The 14,988-nt window shown below is 39.5% G+C and overlaps 4 protein-coding genes, 1 long non-coding RNA gene and 1 pseudogene across 5 annotated transcripts; 5 read left to right on the top strand and 1 right to left on the bottom strand.

Annotated features, from left to right (window-relative positions):
• Window positions 1–1,964: 1,964 nt before the first annotated feature.
• LOC147476014 (uncharacterized) lies at window positions 1,965–3,029 on the top strand. Its single transcript, XM_086585603.1, has one exon. It carries the CDS (start codon window positions 1,965–1,967, stop codon window positions 3,027–3,029), a length of 1,065 nt encoding a protein of 354 aa, XP_086441729.1.
• A 140-nt stretch (window positions 3,030–3,169) lies between these two features.
• Window positions 3,170–4,817, top strand: LOC147476013 (uncharacterized). The gene is made up of 3 exons (XM_086585602.1): window positions 3,170–3,581; window positions 3,755–3,975; window positions 4,407–4,817. Exons 1-3 carry the CDS (start codon window positions 3,170–3,172, stop codon window positions 4,815–4,817), a joined length of 1,044 nt encoding a protein of 347 aa, XP_086441728.1.
• Window positions 4,818–5,445: 628 nt separating this feature from the next.
• On the top strand, window positions 5,446–6,705 carry LOC147476012 (uncharacterized). Its single transcript, XR_015208260.1, has 3 exons — window positions 5,446–5,603; window positions 5,964–6,047; window positions 6,131–6,705. It is a non-coding gene; the product is annotated as an uncharacterized LOC147476012 (long non-coding RNA).
• Window positions 6,706–7,595: 890 nt separating this feature from the next.
• LOC147476011 (putative carboxylesterase 12 pseudogene) lies at window positions 7,596–8,388 on the top strand (annotated as a pseudogene).
• A 318-nt stretch (window positions 8,389–8,706) lies between these two features.
• LOC147476010 (uncharacterized) lies at window positions 8,707–10,986 on the top strand. Its single transcript, XM_086584525.1, has 3 exons — window positions 8,707–9,019; window positions 9,138–9,863; window positions 9,958–10,986. The coding sequence occupies exons 1-3, from the start codon at window positions 8,813–8,815 to the stop codon at window positions 10,780–10,782; spliced, it is 1,758 nt and encodes a 585-aa protein (XP_086440651.1). The 5' UTR covers window positions 8,707–8,812; the 3' UTR covers window positions 10,783–10,986.
• Window positions 10,987–11,865: 879 nt separating this feature from the next.
• Window positions 11,866–14,621, bottom strand: LOC147476009 (protochlorophyllide reductase, chloroplastic-like). Its single transcript, XM_086581814.1, has 5 exons — window positions 14,221–14,621; window positions 14,051–14,149; window positions 12,740–13,274; window positions 12,258–12,616; window positions 11,866–12,173 (listed from the first exon to the last, which is right to left on the bottom strand). Exons 1-5 carry the CDS (start codon window positions 14,272–14,274, stop codon window positions 12,018–12,020), a joined length of 1,203 nt encoding a protein of 400 aa, XP_086437940.1. The 5' UTR covers window positions 14,275–14,621; the 3' UTR covers window positions 11,866–12,017.
• Window positions 14,622–14,988: the final 367 nt, after the last annotated feature.

The following is a 14,988-nucleotide window of genomic DNA, read 5'->3' as shown; positions in this document are numbered from 1 at the left end:
AATGATCCTTTTATATATCCCTCTCTTGTCCCATGAAAAACATTTCCTTTGAACTTTTTTTTTTTGTGAGAGTAACCTTTGAACTTGAACCTTTTATTCGCGTTTACAAAGATGGACGCGCCGAAAGGCTCCAAAACATAGAATTTGTTCCACATAATGGGCATCAAGCAATGGCCCATCGATTGTCTGGTTTTGTGGTGGATGTCCACCCTCCAATTCCAAGAACTCCACCTCAAACTGTCAGGCTTCCACCTCAGCATAGTCCAATCACACCTCATACCACATCAACTAAACGACTCAATTCTATGGAATCTCTTCAAACATCTCTCTATGTTCTTAATCATATTAGGTTATTTACACTGCCTGAAGAATGTACTCATGTTGATTCAACACCTGTAAGCAATAAGTGAGTCTCGTATGTCATTTTATTGGTTTTCCTTACAATCCAATTCACACCTCACCTTTATTATCTTTCTACAACACATGTATTCTTATCTCTGGTGTTGCGTTACCAAATAATGCAATTCCAAATTTCAGAAATAAGTCCTTTACATCAACGTCATCTGACCAAAATGCAAGGTATAGCACCACAGAGCTCTTTACAACTTTCACTTCATATTTTCTACTTTTCAATATTTTCTTACCCATATAAACTCCCTTGCAATGCGTGTAACCTCATTTCGTCTACATCAAGCTTCCCTGATGCAATACCACATTTACCAAGTCTGGGTTCTGAGTCAATATCAGCTAACCAAAATTCAAGGTAATTTCTCCACAAAAATGTTTGCAATAATAACAAATTGCTTACACCTCAGTCTAAATCCTTTTAATACTTCATTCTTGCGTAGACCACAGTCATTCCAACATACTGCACAACCGTTCTTTGAACGTGTTGATGCCATGAGTGAAGATGACGATGAAGATGGACTCGACTACAATGGGGATGTGCACACGACTCTTAATCCTAACCGCCCAGTTGAACAAGGAAGACATTACTTGGGCAAAATGGACGTTCAATGTCCATTTTGTAAGGCACTTCATTGGATGGATGAACGATTATCAAAGTCATCGCTGTCACATCCTCTTTTTGGGAGATGTTGTTTACAAGGAAAGATAAAGCGTCCTCCTTTGCAACCACTACCACCTGCCCTTAAAGCCTTATACGATGGGAATGATCGAAAGACAAAGTCATTTCGAAGATATATGCGACAATATAATCAAGCTTTTGCATTTACAAGTCTTGGAGTACAAGAACACTTATTTACTGGACGGGGTCCAAGGCCTTTCACTATTCACGGTAAACTGCGACATCACACAGGAGCTTTAATTCCTAACGCGGGATATCAAGCTACTTATTCTCAACTTTACATCTATGATCCCAGTGCTGCACTAGCTGTCCGTCAACTTCGTAATCCTAAGCTCAACACGGATGTCTTGAAAATCATTCAAGCTACTATGCTCCAATATAACCGCTTTTCTGATACATATCGCCACACATATGATGTTCTTAGATCGGCTTCTTCTGAGCATGGTCAGGACTTCAATGTACCTGCTTATTTACCGCATTAATCGCTTCAAGAGACGGTCGTCGTCGGTACAACTTACCAACAGCAGATGAGGTTGCTGTCATTTTACCAGGTGATGGCAATGAGCGAGCAAGTATGAGAGACATTGTCATTTATCTGAAAGGAGGGCAAGAATTCATGCAAATTAGTGAGTGTCATCCAGCTTACTTACCATTGCATTATGTCCTATTGTTTCCCCATGGGGAGCTTGGATGGACATCTGAATTGCGGCGTTGGGACTTTTCAACCGCTACCTCCACTAATGATGGCTTAACACAGATGAATTTTTATTCTTACCTACTGTTTGATCGCCCCACAGAGTACTCAACTATTTTGTGAGGGAGAAAGTTGTTTGAGGAGTTTGTGGTGGACGGATGGGCATCAACTTAGCAAAACAAAATGCGCTATTATAGGCAACAACAAGACAAGCTTCGTGCAGAACTACATCAAGGTATCACTGATGTGTCAGCTGATGCTGTCGATCCAAATCAGATTGGAAGGCGAGTCGTACTACCATCATCCTGTATCGGCAGCCCTAGGCATATGTTTGAAAATTTTCAAGACTCCATGGCAATTATACGTTACAACCACCATCCAGACATATTCCTCACAATGACTACAAACCCGCAGTGGACGGAAATTCTTGAAGCATTGTTTACAAACCAAACTGCTTATGATCACCCGGAGGTGGTTGCACGTGCTTTTGAATTGAAACGAAAAGCTTTGATGGAAGTAATCAAGAAGTGTGGTGTCCTTGGTGTGGCAGTTGCTCATGTTTACACCATTGAGTTCCAGAAATGTGGTCTGCCACATATGCATGCACTTATATATCTTCGACATTCAGACAAGATCCGAGTGCCTGCACAAGTGGATCCCATTGTATCTGCGGAATTTCCTGATCCTGACACTGAGCCTAAATTATTTCGTACTGTACTAAGATGTATGGTTCATGGCCCATGTGGGCTTAAAAATCCAAACTCTCCTTGCATGGTTAATCGTCAATGTAAATATCACTATCCTCGAGCTTTCACAGATTGTACAACTATGGATACAAATGGATATGCTCTCTACCATCGTCGTGACAATGGGAAGTCTTATTTTGTTAGAGAACATACAGTTGATAATAGAAATGTTGTTCCTTACAATCCTTACCTTTCTAAGATGTTTGATTGTTATATTAATGTTGAAGTTTGTGTAACTTATGTGAAATACATTCACAAGTACATATTTAAAGGTAATGATAGAACAACAATTGTGTTGAATGAATTGGATGAGATCAAGCAATATTTGGATGCGAGATATATTGGTCCACCTGAAGCTGCTGTGAGATTGTTAGGAATTTCTTTGCACAAGGAGATTCCAACAGTTGTGAGATTAGCCCTTCATCTCCCTGGAATGCATCGTGTTTTGTATAATGCTAATGAGTCCATGCATGATATATCTGGAAGGAGAGGCAACGGTTAACTCTTACTGCATTTTTTGATTGTTGCGCTTCAGATGCGCGTGCAAGGGGGCTCACATATCAACAAGTACCAGAACACTACGTTTGGATCAATTAACACCAAAATTGGAAATTTAGGGAATAGGGGTTTGCTATTGGTAGAATGTATTTCGCGAGTCCTAATTCTGGTGAAAGATTTTACTTACGCTTGCTTCTAACCGTCGTGAAAGGGTCACAGTCTTTTAATGATCTGAAAACGACTAGTACTGATTTACATCCAACTTTCAAAGAAGCATGTATTGCGCACAAACTTCTTGAGGATGATAGTGAATGGGTGCAGTGTCTGCAAGAGGCCTCAACCATGCAAACTGGCTATCATCTTCGTCGACTATTCTTTGTTATTCTCGCAGAATGCAATCCTCTATATCCCCAAACATTGTGGCATGATTTTTGGGAGAGTATCTACGACGACCTCTCACACAAACTTCGCACCATCTTCAACATTCCAGAACCTACCGAAGCTGAGGTCCAAGATTATGGTTTATTTCTTCTAAATGAGATTCTCATAGAGTCAGGTAAACTGCTCATTAATTTTCCTCCTATGCCACTATTAACCACCAATTGGAACTCAGTTGTTGGTAACCGACTTATATGGGACCAACGACAATTTCAATATGATCCACAAACTGAAAAAGCACATGGCAACAAGTTCATTTAAATGTTGAGCAACACTCTGCATATAAAGCAGTCCTGGATTCTGTTTACCGAAATCAAGGGACACTCTTCTTTTTGAATGGGGCAGCAGGGACAGGCAAGACTTTTGTCTATAACACTATTGCTGCTACATGTCGGATTGAGGGACATATTGTTATTATGGTGGCTTCATCTGGAATAGCTTCATTGCTATTGGCTGGCGGTCGGACTGCTCACTCAACCTTTTGCATCCCACTGGACATTCTTGATCTCTCGGTTTGTGGGTTCAATAAGAATTCACCGCATGCCCACTTGTTCAGGGAAACTAAACTTATTATTTGGGATGAGGTCCCAATGTAAAATAAGTTCTGTGTTGAGGCAATTGATCGGACTCTTCGGGATACTTGCAATAATAATAAGCCTTTCGGTGGAATTACAGTTGTTCTTAGTGGTGACTTTCGCCAATGCCTTCCAGTTATACCCAAAGGGGTGCGAGAACAAATTGTGTGTGCTTCTTGCGGTGTTCTTTCCTCTGCAATCATATTCGGGTTCTAACTTTGGTACAAAACATGAGATTAGAACATGGGAACTCTACAAATATGGGTTTTGCGAATTTCTTGATCAAGGTAACCACTTATGTATTCTGCTTTCTCCTCCTTTGTTTCAAACTTATATCCATTAATCTTTTTCTGTCTTCCTTCGTTTAGATTGGAAGTGATCCAAGTGAGACGGTGGAACTGCCATCGACAATTCGTCAAGGTGCAGATCTTCGAGAACTAATTTCTGCTACATACCCTCAACTGAGTCATGCTGCCACAGTCACCCCAGGAAATTTAACTGAGCATACAATTCTTTCAGCACGCAATGATGATGTCAATGAAATTAATGCAACAGCTTTGAATATGTTCCCAGGAGAAACTACTCTCTTTCTAGCTGTCGACAAGATGGAGGATGCAGAAGCAAATAATCCAAGTAATATTAATCAATACCCAAATGAGTACCTAAACACACTTGATCCAACTGGCCTGCCACCATTTCGTCTTAACCTTAAAGTTGGTAGTCCTATAATGTTGTTGCGAAATATTACTCCCAGAGATGGACTATGGAATAGAACCTGATTGGTAGTGGTACAATGCAAACCACATGTTCTTTTTTCCAACATTTTAACTGGTGAAAAAGCAGGCAATGAAGCTTTTATTCCAAGGATATCTTTGTCACCGTCATCTTCCAATTTTCCTTTCCATATGACGAGAAGACAATTTCCAGTTTGATTGGCATATTCAATGACTATTAATAAGTCTCAAGGACAATTAGTGAAGTATGTTGGTATTGACTTCTGCACGGAAGTTTTCAGTCATGGTCAATTGTATGTGGCGCTCTCAAGATGCACTTCGGCAGACAGGATCAACATTCTTCTACCTCCAAATGCAGAAAGTCAAACCGCGAATGTGGTATACCCAGAAGTTTTGCTATAAACATCTTCAATGACAAATGTGTAATTTCCCTTTTCCCACTTAGTTTATTTTCTTTCGCTTTGTTTTCGTAAATGGACACTTTTGTTCCTGTACTTACTGTCTTTCGTAACATATGAACAGGCACCTGACTACATCTTCGGATATGTTTACTCAAGTCATGGGATACGCACAAAAGTCACTCATTTTGAGGCCTCAGTAAGTTTTTCAAACCAGATGGAGAACTCATTACACTAATGTTTCCGGTAAATCATTTTCTAACATTTTATTAGCTTTCTTTTCTGGATGTCAGGTTGACGATCACATTGGTGGAATAACTATGCCGACTTTAATTGAATTTTCATGACAGGTGATAGTGCATGGGCTACTATCGCGCATGATATGGTGATTCAAGCTGCACGTTCTGATTTAAATTAAATGAGAAGTTTAACGGTATTGTTTTAGTCATCCATCCTTATTTCCTTGGTAGTGTTGGGTGTTTTAGTTTTAGGGAGATTGATTGCTCATTTTTTGCCAGAAGCATTTTTATGGGACACCATGTTGAATTCTGCATATAAGATTAGGGTTTATGTTTTTCAGCAAGTTTTTGAGAGAAATTTAGGTTTTTTCTAAAGTGGGAATGGTGTTTCTACTGGTGCTCTAATTTAATTTATGATATGCTGATCTTTTAAATTCTCCTAAAAAGGTTATTTTTCTTTCAGTTTTCATTTTCATGCTACAGTTTTCATATTTGTTCTTGAAAGTTTTATTGTTGAGATTCTTTACTTGTAATAACAATCTTTTTTTGTTCAGTCCGCTCTCTTGGCTCTAGCTGCCCATGCATCCGATCCAAGTGAAGCTGATTGATTAAGAAATCTTGCATCTCCTGCTGAGAAGGTTTGCATTTTGAAACTTGACAACCAATTGGTGAGATAGTTTACTTTTTACACATTGAAGCTAACTTACCGTTCTTTGTGCAGGATGAATATGCACAGTGGATAGTTGCAAGTCAGAGAAGTCTCCTTGAGGTCATGGATGAGTTTCCATCAGCAAAGCCTCCTCTTGGAGTTTTCTTGCTGCTATACCTCCTCAGTTGCAGCCGAGATACTATTCGATCTCATCATCATCAAGGTGAATAAGCTACTCTTTATATCTTCTGTGCCAATAATTAATAGTGTGATGACGGAAAAAAAATCCATCATAATGAAATGTACTTGCCGCTGAAGGTCTTCCAGCATCATTATGGCTTTCATGTTACAGTTTGATAAGTCTATCATTGCTATGTATAGAAAATTACAAAAGAATCTAACTTCGGATGAGTTGCTACCATCTTCATGTCTGTTGTTAAATCTCTTAGATGTGAATGTGCTGCCCAGCATGCAACTGCATCCCTTTTACCATTTACTCTTTTGTATCGTTTAAAGTGATTTAATTGAAGTTTGCACATTCGTCTATGGCAAATTATATTTAATATTACCTACTTTCTCTTTTGTCATTATGTGATTACGACACACCTTTCTCCAATTCAACTCTAAGGAGCTATATGGTTATTGGTCGAGATTATCTATGTATTAGATGTATGCAAACATTATGTTTCTGACAAGTGCTAATATGCGCAGAAAAAAAAAACTTCTAAACATAGGGACTAGAGAGTACTTCTAACTTTGGAGAAGAGGGTTTAATGATTGGGCCCTAAGTAAGCTACAAACAGCATTTTATGTTTGGACACCCGTTTTTCTGCATTGTCACTAAGTTCTTTTGTTACTTTGTACATTAGTGAGGGTATTCCATCTAATGTGTGTAATGTAGTCGAACTTGTTCCTTTCTGTTCCATTTCTCTAAACTGTTTTTTGCTCAATTTAACGTACCAAATTGCTAATCGCAGAATAACTCAAAAAAGCCTGCATCATTCCAGAGATCAACATCTTAACCTTACCTAAAGCCTGTAGCAGCCCCAGAGATGCCAATTATATGGAACAGCCTCTTGTGTTTAGAGTTGAAGCGGCACCCAACGAAGGTCGACATGGAGCTCTTAGCTCATAATAGAGACAATGCCATGTTACGTTACAAAGAGAAAAAGAGAACTCGGAGGTATGATCTTTCTCAGTCATTTATTTCTCTTTCTTTGCATATTTTAGATAAATGATTCTCTGAATCGAATAACCAATTGAGAGTATTGAACAGATTTGATAAGCACATTCGATATGAATCAAGAAAGGCCACGGCTGATACTAGGAAGCGGGTGAAGGGTCGGTTTGTCATGGCAAGTGAAAGTCCAAGTGCTGATGAGTAGATGAATTGGATTGGGAATGAGCATTTACGAATGTCAATGTATGCTTAATAACTATGTGAAATCCCAAGAGGTAAGTTGATGTAATGCTACTCACATGTGGGCCATCTTAGTGTGGGAATAATGATGGCTGACCCTTCTATCTGGTGCCATTATTTCCTAATGTTGTATTCGACCAAGAAAAAGGTTTATCTGCAAGATTATATCTGCCCAAAGCATCAGACACACAATCTAAGCTGCCCATTGTCATTTACTTTCATGGTGGTGGGTTTTGCATAGAATCTGCCTTCTCTCCGACATACCACAATTACCTCAATTTGATAGTGGCAAAGGCTAATATTGTTGCATTATCTGTTGACTACAGAAGAGCGCCAGAACATCCTGTACTCATTGCTTATGAAGATTCATGGACTTCATTGCAATGGCTAGTTTCTCAGTATGAAGAAGAGTGGTTGAACAAGTACGTTGACTTTGATCGTGTTTTCATGGCAGGCGATAGTGCAGGTGCGAATATAGCACACAACATGGCTATTCGAGATGGGCATTCTGAACTAACAGGAGTTAAACTTGTTGGGATTGTTTTAGTCCATCCTTTTTTCTATGGGGCTGAACCCCTCGAGTCTGAACCCAACATGGAAATCGCATGGAAGCTAATGGAATGCAGTATGTCCAACGACAACTGGGGCAGATAAACCCGGTTAAAGGTCAAAAGTTTTCTAGTTTAGGATGGGAAAGGGTGCTGGTGTGTGTTGCAGAACAAGATGGATTAAAATATAGGGGAAGGTTTTATATTGTGACAAATTGGGGAAGAGTGGGTGGGATGGAGTGGTGGAGTTTGTGGAAGTAGAAGGAGAGAACCATGTGTTTCATCTCTATAATCCGACAGGTGAGAAAGCTCAAGAAATGATGAAACGTCTGGTTTCCTTCATAATAAATACATCAGATTAAAAGAGAAATCTATATATTTATCTTCTCTATTGTGTTCAGTTGATTGGAAGTCGGACATACTAATAATATGCTATCTTTAACTTTCTCCATGCTTTCATCTGTAAGATCTTTTTTATCATCATGTTTATTTGTCGTCGTCCATTCTTAACATGATATATATATAACGCAAGTTGACAAATTTGAATGAGTAATATGCATAATTTGAAGCGCTAAGATAGAAAAATTCATTACTAGTTTTGTTAGACTTGTAGGTTGTATGGTAATTGGCATCATTTGGCCCGGCCCATTTGACAGCCCTATTCGAAAAGGGAATGGTCATATCACATATGGTGAACGACTGAACATCAAAGCACCTTAACATGTTTTCAACTATTTTGGTCATGCAAATTTTAATTTTGTCAGTAGTACTTGATTGAGTGAAAAAATGTCTAATGATACCGCAAATATAGAGTCCACTTCAAACCCAACATCTATGATGATTAATAAAGAAGATGATCGTGCTTTACTGTTATTACAGCAACAACATATAAACGACAAGAAATCTAGAGCAAGGGAGCGGCGAAGAAGAAATCGTTTGGCCAAGAAGGAAAAAAAGAAACCTGTCTCAACAACTGAAGCTGAAGATGATAAGGTACTTGTCTTACTTTTTTCTGTTTAATCCTGTTGGATTTTTTTAGTTTTTATTTCAGTTTAATAGTAATCTGAGTATCAGTTAAAACGAAGCATTTCCTTGAAATTATGTTTTTCAGGGTACTGAGAAGACGTGTGAGACAACTTTAAATGGGGATTCCGATAGGAAATTGTGTTGTGATGAGGGGATTGAGAGTCAACAGTTGTCGGTTTCATTAACTCCTCAGTCTAGGACTGGTGCTTTTGAAAGAGTGGCTCCTTCGACTAGTATGGCTATGGATATAGGGTCTGTAAAGGATCAACTTATTGATAGGGGAACTGAGGTATTATCGACTTCTGGATCCAAGCGAAAGGGGGATGCTAGGACTGATACATTCAAGAAAGTTAAAGTTTCATCTTCGACCTCTGCTGAGATTGTAGAGTTGGAAACCGATGCTACGAGCATATCCGACAAACAAGAGAAGAAAGAACATTGGTTGCAAAGGGTATTGAGGCAGCAAGGGTGGCCACAAAAGAAGGATTCTGCTCCAATGCCTTTCCAGCCACAGCAGCAGTTGGAGAGGCAACCGGAGCAGCAGCAGAGGTTACAACCATGCTGGAGGGATGATACCAATACTCCAAGTATTGGAAACTTGCCTCTTCAAGGTCCTACTGTTTGGAGCCCTGAGTTTTTCATTGGTGGAAATCCTGAAAAGGGACCCTTGAAAGCTGACCAATCTACTTTCATGGATGACGTTGCTCTTGGGTTAGTTCATGGAGCTCGGCTCCCAGCTGACATTGCGTACTTCACCCAATACAGGGATGCATCACAGCTTTACACCCACATAGCCAGATGCTTATCAGGGGTGAGGCTTTCTGTTTTCCTATTTACTATTGTTATGCATGTATTTAGTTCTACCTTTCTTTGTCCTTCTGATTTTTTTTCGTTTCTCATCGCAGGTTATTGGAGCGACTGCAGAGCTTCACAACCGTGTTGTAAGGTCTGGTCCCTGCATGCTCGAGATGGAAAAACTACACTCTTCCCTGAGTAAGCTTGAAAACGATCAAACTCGCACTCATTTGGAGCTCCAGGCAACCAGTATGAACACTCACAAACAGGCGGAGAAGATTGCTAATCAGACTCACTGCCTTAACGTACTACAGCTGCGTCAGAGACAGATAAAAAAGAATTTGGAAGAGAAGAATGAGCAATTTAAATTGATTGACCAGAAATATAATGAGGAATGTCAGAAGAACAAGGCACTATATAACGAGTTCCATCAACTGCTACGCAAGAAGAAGGACCAGGAAGATGCTCATGCTGAAGAAGTAGCGTGCCTCGAGGAGCAGTATGAGAAGAAACTGGCTCAGGAGAAGCGCCTTGCAATTCAATCATCTGTAAGATGCACATTGCGTGTTCTTGGGCTGTCTTTTGAGGAGTATCAAACTAGGTGCAAGGCTCTGCTAGAGGCAAACAAGTCCCCACTTTGCTGGTTGCCTGAGCTTGGGCCAAATGGTGACTTTGTCCCCTTGGTGGACTTCGTGGACCTGGAATATGAGGAAAAAGGCAGTGACAATGATGCTGAAGAAAAAAGGGGCACCAGTGGGGTTGAAAGTGAAGCAACTCGAATGGAGCCTGTAACAAAATCACAATCACAGGGAGATGGGGCAGTAGTGGTTACTGAAACACTTCAAGAAGCCAGCCAGACCATGCAGCACCAACCAACAGTCCCTGAGGTGGAGAAGGATATTTCTCTTCCAACAGCTACTGTTTCGATGGCATAGGCTCCTATCTCTAGCCGAGTTTTTTTCTGATCTGTCCTTTCTCTGGTTGCTAGTAGGAATACATTAGTGTCAGGTGCTGTAATGGGTCTTTTATCTCCATTTTATGTGATATTAAATTTGAGAAGCTGACCTGGTATACATGTTTAATAGTTGAAGACTCTTTTTTTAAGAATTCGAAAGAAGAAGAAAAACAATTAACAATCATACTTGCCATCTTAGTTATATTATAAAACAAAACATAGCAAGTCTTCTAGTCTTTTCTCAAAATGTGATACAAATGATTTTTTTGCTGATTCTGAACTTACTACTTGATTTTATTTTATTTTTTTTTTATCAAAATTTAACTTGAAAACTAAGAGTCTAATTTATTTTTTGGGAATGGTCCGCCCTCGTCTTATTTGCTGTTTGCTTGGACATTTGGAAGTATTAATGGCTATACAGAAGCCAGTGGTGTTTCATGAGCATTCCTCAGTGGGTTGGTTTGAGGATTCACTCCTACAGTCCCACGGATTAAAAAGTAGGATTTAGGCTCTGTTTGGCTCTTTCCAGCTGCAGAACAAAATAAGCCAAAAATAATCTTTTCATTAACTATTTTCTTTCACCCCCTTAGGAAACGTGGGATTCATATTTTAGAATCGAGTACTGGAAACCTCAAGGCGGGACAAAATTTTCTTTTTTCAGCTACATATTTCAAATCAAAGACAACTTGCTCTTAAAGCCGTAAGCATCTTGGTGGTCTATGGCGAAAAGCTCTTCTTCCTGTCGATACCCTTACCAATCGGGAAAAGAGTTGCCTTGTAATCTAGATAATGTCTCATCTACCTCGGTGTGTTTGCTCTTGTAGTTGTGCATCAAACATACCAATCTTTCGTTGCATACACCGCTTGAACTACCAAGCCAACGACTTTGATCCATACTGTTTAACGTGCTCTTAGTTATTTTCAGTCAATTGTATTGTTAGTTACAAATATGACTCCATGAGATTTAAACGCATGTAGATAGAGAAGGCAAGTTGAACGATTTTTTTTCCCTCTCCTTTTACAGAGACAGGTAATAATTTTATTTCTAGTCAAAACGCTCTCATCCTTTAAAAGAGAAAATCACATACAAATAGATACAGCCTGCGAGCACGATTGACACTCATGTGCTCATTCGAGCCAGATAATCTGTTGACCTCTCCTTCCTTGGTAAACTAATGCTGAAGTAGGGGAACTTTTGAACATGAATAACTTCCCTTAAACCAGCCCAACAAGCTTTTCACTGATCTCCCAAACCTTTCTTGCCTTCTCTGCATTACTAGCTTCTTCTGATAGTTGGTTCTCAAAGGAGGCTGAGGTTTTGTTCCAGCTCCAGTATACACCTGATTTGGTTAGGCTTGGATCACTTACCACCTGAAGAAAAGATGAGAATAATAAGCTAATGTAACACTGAATAGATATGGAATTGTTAAAGAACCTTCTTCAATCGATTATTACCTGTGCTAATCTTTTTCCAGCTTCATCTTCGGATACATACCCCTTGGTAATATACTTCTGGAAGGGAGGGAAGAGGAGTCTGAACAACGGGATGTGCTCTCTAAACAAACCTGTCGTAGCAATGCAACCAGGGTAGAGGGATGCAAAGGTTATACCAGTCTCCTCGTGGTAACGCTTGTGGAACTCCTGCATTATTAGCATGTTGCAGACTTTGCTGTCCTTGTAGGCCTTGGCACCATCAAAATCCCCTCCATCAATCATGGGTGAAGTGTTCAGTCCGCTCAATCCCCCTGCAAGTCCTCTCAGGTCTCCCAAGTTTGCCTTTGGTGGCACATTCCCAGCCAACGTGTTTGTATTTCCTAATATATCAAATTTATAAAAACAATAACCGATTTAAAAAAATTCTGAAATATAGCAGATTATAACATTAACTTGTAATTCATTTATGTAGTTTTAAGGATTCAACTTCCAATTCTGAGTACCTGTAATTGAGCCAACGATGATAAGACGCTTTGATGGGTAGTCGGACTGTTTCAAGTCATCAAGCAGTAATCGAGAGAGTAGGAAGTGTCCTAAGTGGTTAGTCCCAACGCTAAGTTCAAACCCTTCAGCAGTATAGCTGGGCTCCTTGGCAGTTGGTTGGTACACAGCTGCATTACATACTAGCACATCGAGTGGTCTTCCTGATCGTCTGAAGTTATCGACAAACTGCTTTACACTGTCAAGAGAGGAAAGGTCTAGGTGCATAATAGTGTAATTCTCCTTTGCCATTCCAACTGACTTAGCAGCCCTCTCGGTCTTGAGGAAATCCCTGCAAGCCATTATTACGTGCCACTTTCCGGATTCAGCTAAAGATTTGGCTGTGGCCAGACCCAGACCGGATGAGGCTCCAGTAACTATAACACTGCCTTGCCTCAGTGTTTTCTTTCCTTGGGGGGTGGCCTGGCTTACTTCTGATGTTGTAGCTGCTGTCGCTCTGATGACTCCAACTGACATGTTCCTATGGGTAAGTTCCCTCTGCAAGTTTCATATATACTTTACATATCAGTAATGCCAGCATCAACAGAAGCTCGTCCTAGATGAAAACTAAACAAATAATACTGAAGTACATTTATGTAAAATTACAGGGGGTTGAGTAATATCACAGGAATTAATCTGAAAAGTTAATGCTAAACAATATTGCCAATCACAGGAGCCAACAGCCTTTTAATCTGTACGCTATAAAGGGTTCTTGAGCAAATCGAATTTGGCCTACTTAAGATGATCATTTTCAAACCAGTCAACAGGATGACACACAGACCGTGATCAATAGATTAAAGCTTAATTGTTTATTGTATGGCCATTATGACACCATGGTATGCTCCAAAAACCATTTCAACTACCATACAGTATATACCAATTACCAACATCAATTATACTTGTTTCAAGGTGCAGCATTCATCTTGACACTAAAACAAGCTTCACTATGCATTTCAACACTGCACATTAATTAGTTAGCATGGCTTAACCACTCATACTGTAACTGCTAGGAATTCATTCATATGGCCTAACCACTCATGCATGAAATAATTGAAACACAATTGACTATAGCGGAAATAGTATTTTTCATGTTCATTGCTATCATTTTAACTCCACTAACAAATAAATTAGAACCAAGTGCTCCCAACTCCATATTAGTCCCAACTTTCATGCTTCACTGCACCAAATTTACTGTTTCTGGTCCTCTACTTGGATTCAAAAGATTAATTTAGACTACATGTTAGAATATACGAAGAAAATAAACCTTAGTGTACCTTGTTTTTAAGGACAAGTGGACTGAATTCTGATTTGAGATGATCACCAAGTGATATTCCTAGGAAAGCAGTGTCCTTAAGAGACATGTTCAGCTTACCCTGCAAAACAAAAACCCGTTCAGCTATAAACCTCAAGCACAACCATGCACTTACAGTTCCCAAGTGCATACCTCTTTGTGAATGGATATTGCTGAGGGAAGAACTGAGGATGCCTGAAGAGCCATGTTGTTACAAAATACTTGAGAACTTTTGGTTCTTTTATCTGTTCTAGTTACTTGGCAGATTGATATGATGTGAATGATTCATTTAAATACAATGAATTGAAGTGGCATATATTGCTTGGATATTTGGAGTACAGAGGGGGATAAGATAACTTTTGGCTGCTGAATCAGCCAAGGAAGCTATCAATAACCAATGGGGTTTTGTTGTTTGGATTTCCTTCGATATTTGTGCTTGTTTTATGATGATGTGAGAGGATATTTGGGCTCCCTATCCAATGCATGTTGGTGATCCAATAGTTATGGGGCTAACTCAGAGAAAAGTAGATAGGATTTATGCCTTTATCCTTCCCTTTTTTTTAAGCTAAACTGCAGAAGTATGCATAATGGCCTGGGGTTGGGCTTCAACTTTTGTCACAATTGGGTGAGTGGAAAAATGGAAACAAAATAAAGTATAAGTTAAGTACAGCCATCCGGTACACTTCTTTGGGACGGATTGATCTAAGTATGGTGCTCGCGGGTGCGACCCCATTCTCACAAATAGTAAAGATTTGCAGCCCAAATTTTATGATTATATTTTTAAAGAAAAATCTTACTGCTCCCAAGTCCCAAAACAAAGATTCCTGGTTTAGTCCCTGATTTTCTTTTTCTTTTTTTCACGAAAATAAAAATGTTTCATTAATGTCAGTTCAACCTTCCCTGTACATAGAGAGAGAGAGT

This window comes from Coptis chinensis, chromosome 9, assembly GCF_015680905.1.
Source record: "Coptis chinensis isolate HL-2020 chromosome 9, ASM1568090v1, whole genome shotgun sequence".
Classification (NCBI taxonomy): Eukaryota; Viridiplantae; Streptophyta; class Magnoliopsida; order Ranunculales; family Ranunculaceae; genus Coptis; species Coptis chinensis.
The sequence above is the reverse complement of the archived record's forward strand: the minus strand, read 5'-3'. Positions and strand labels throughout refer to the sequence as shown.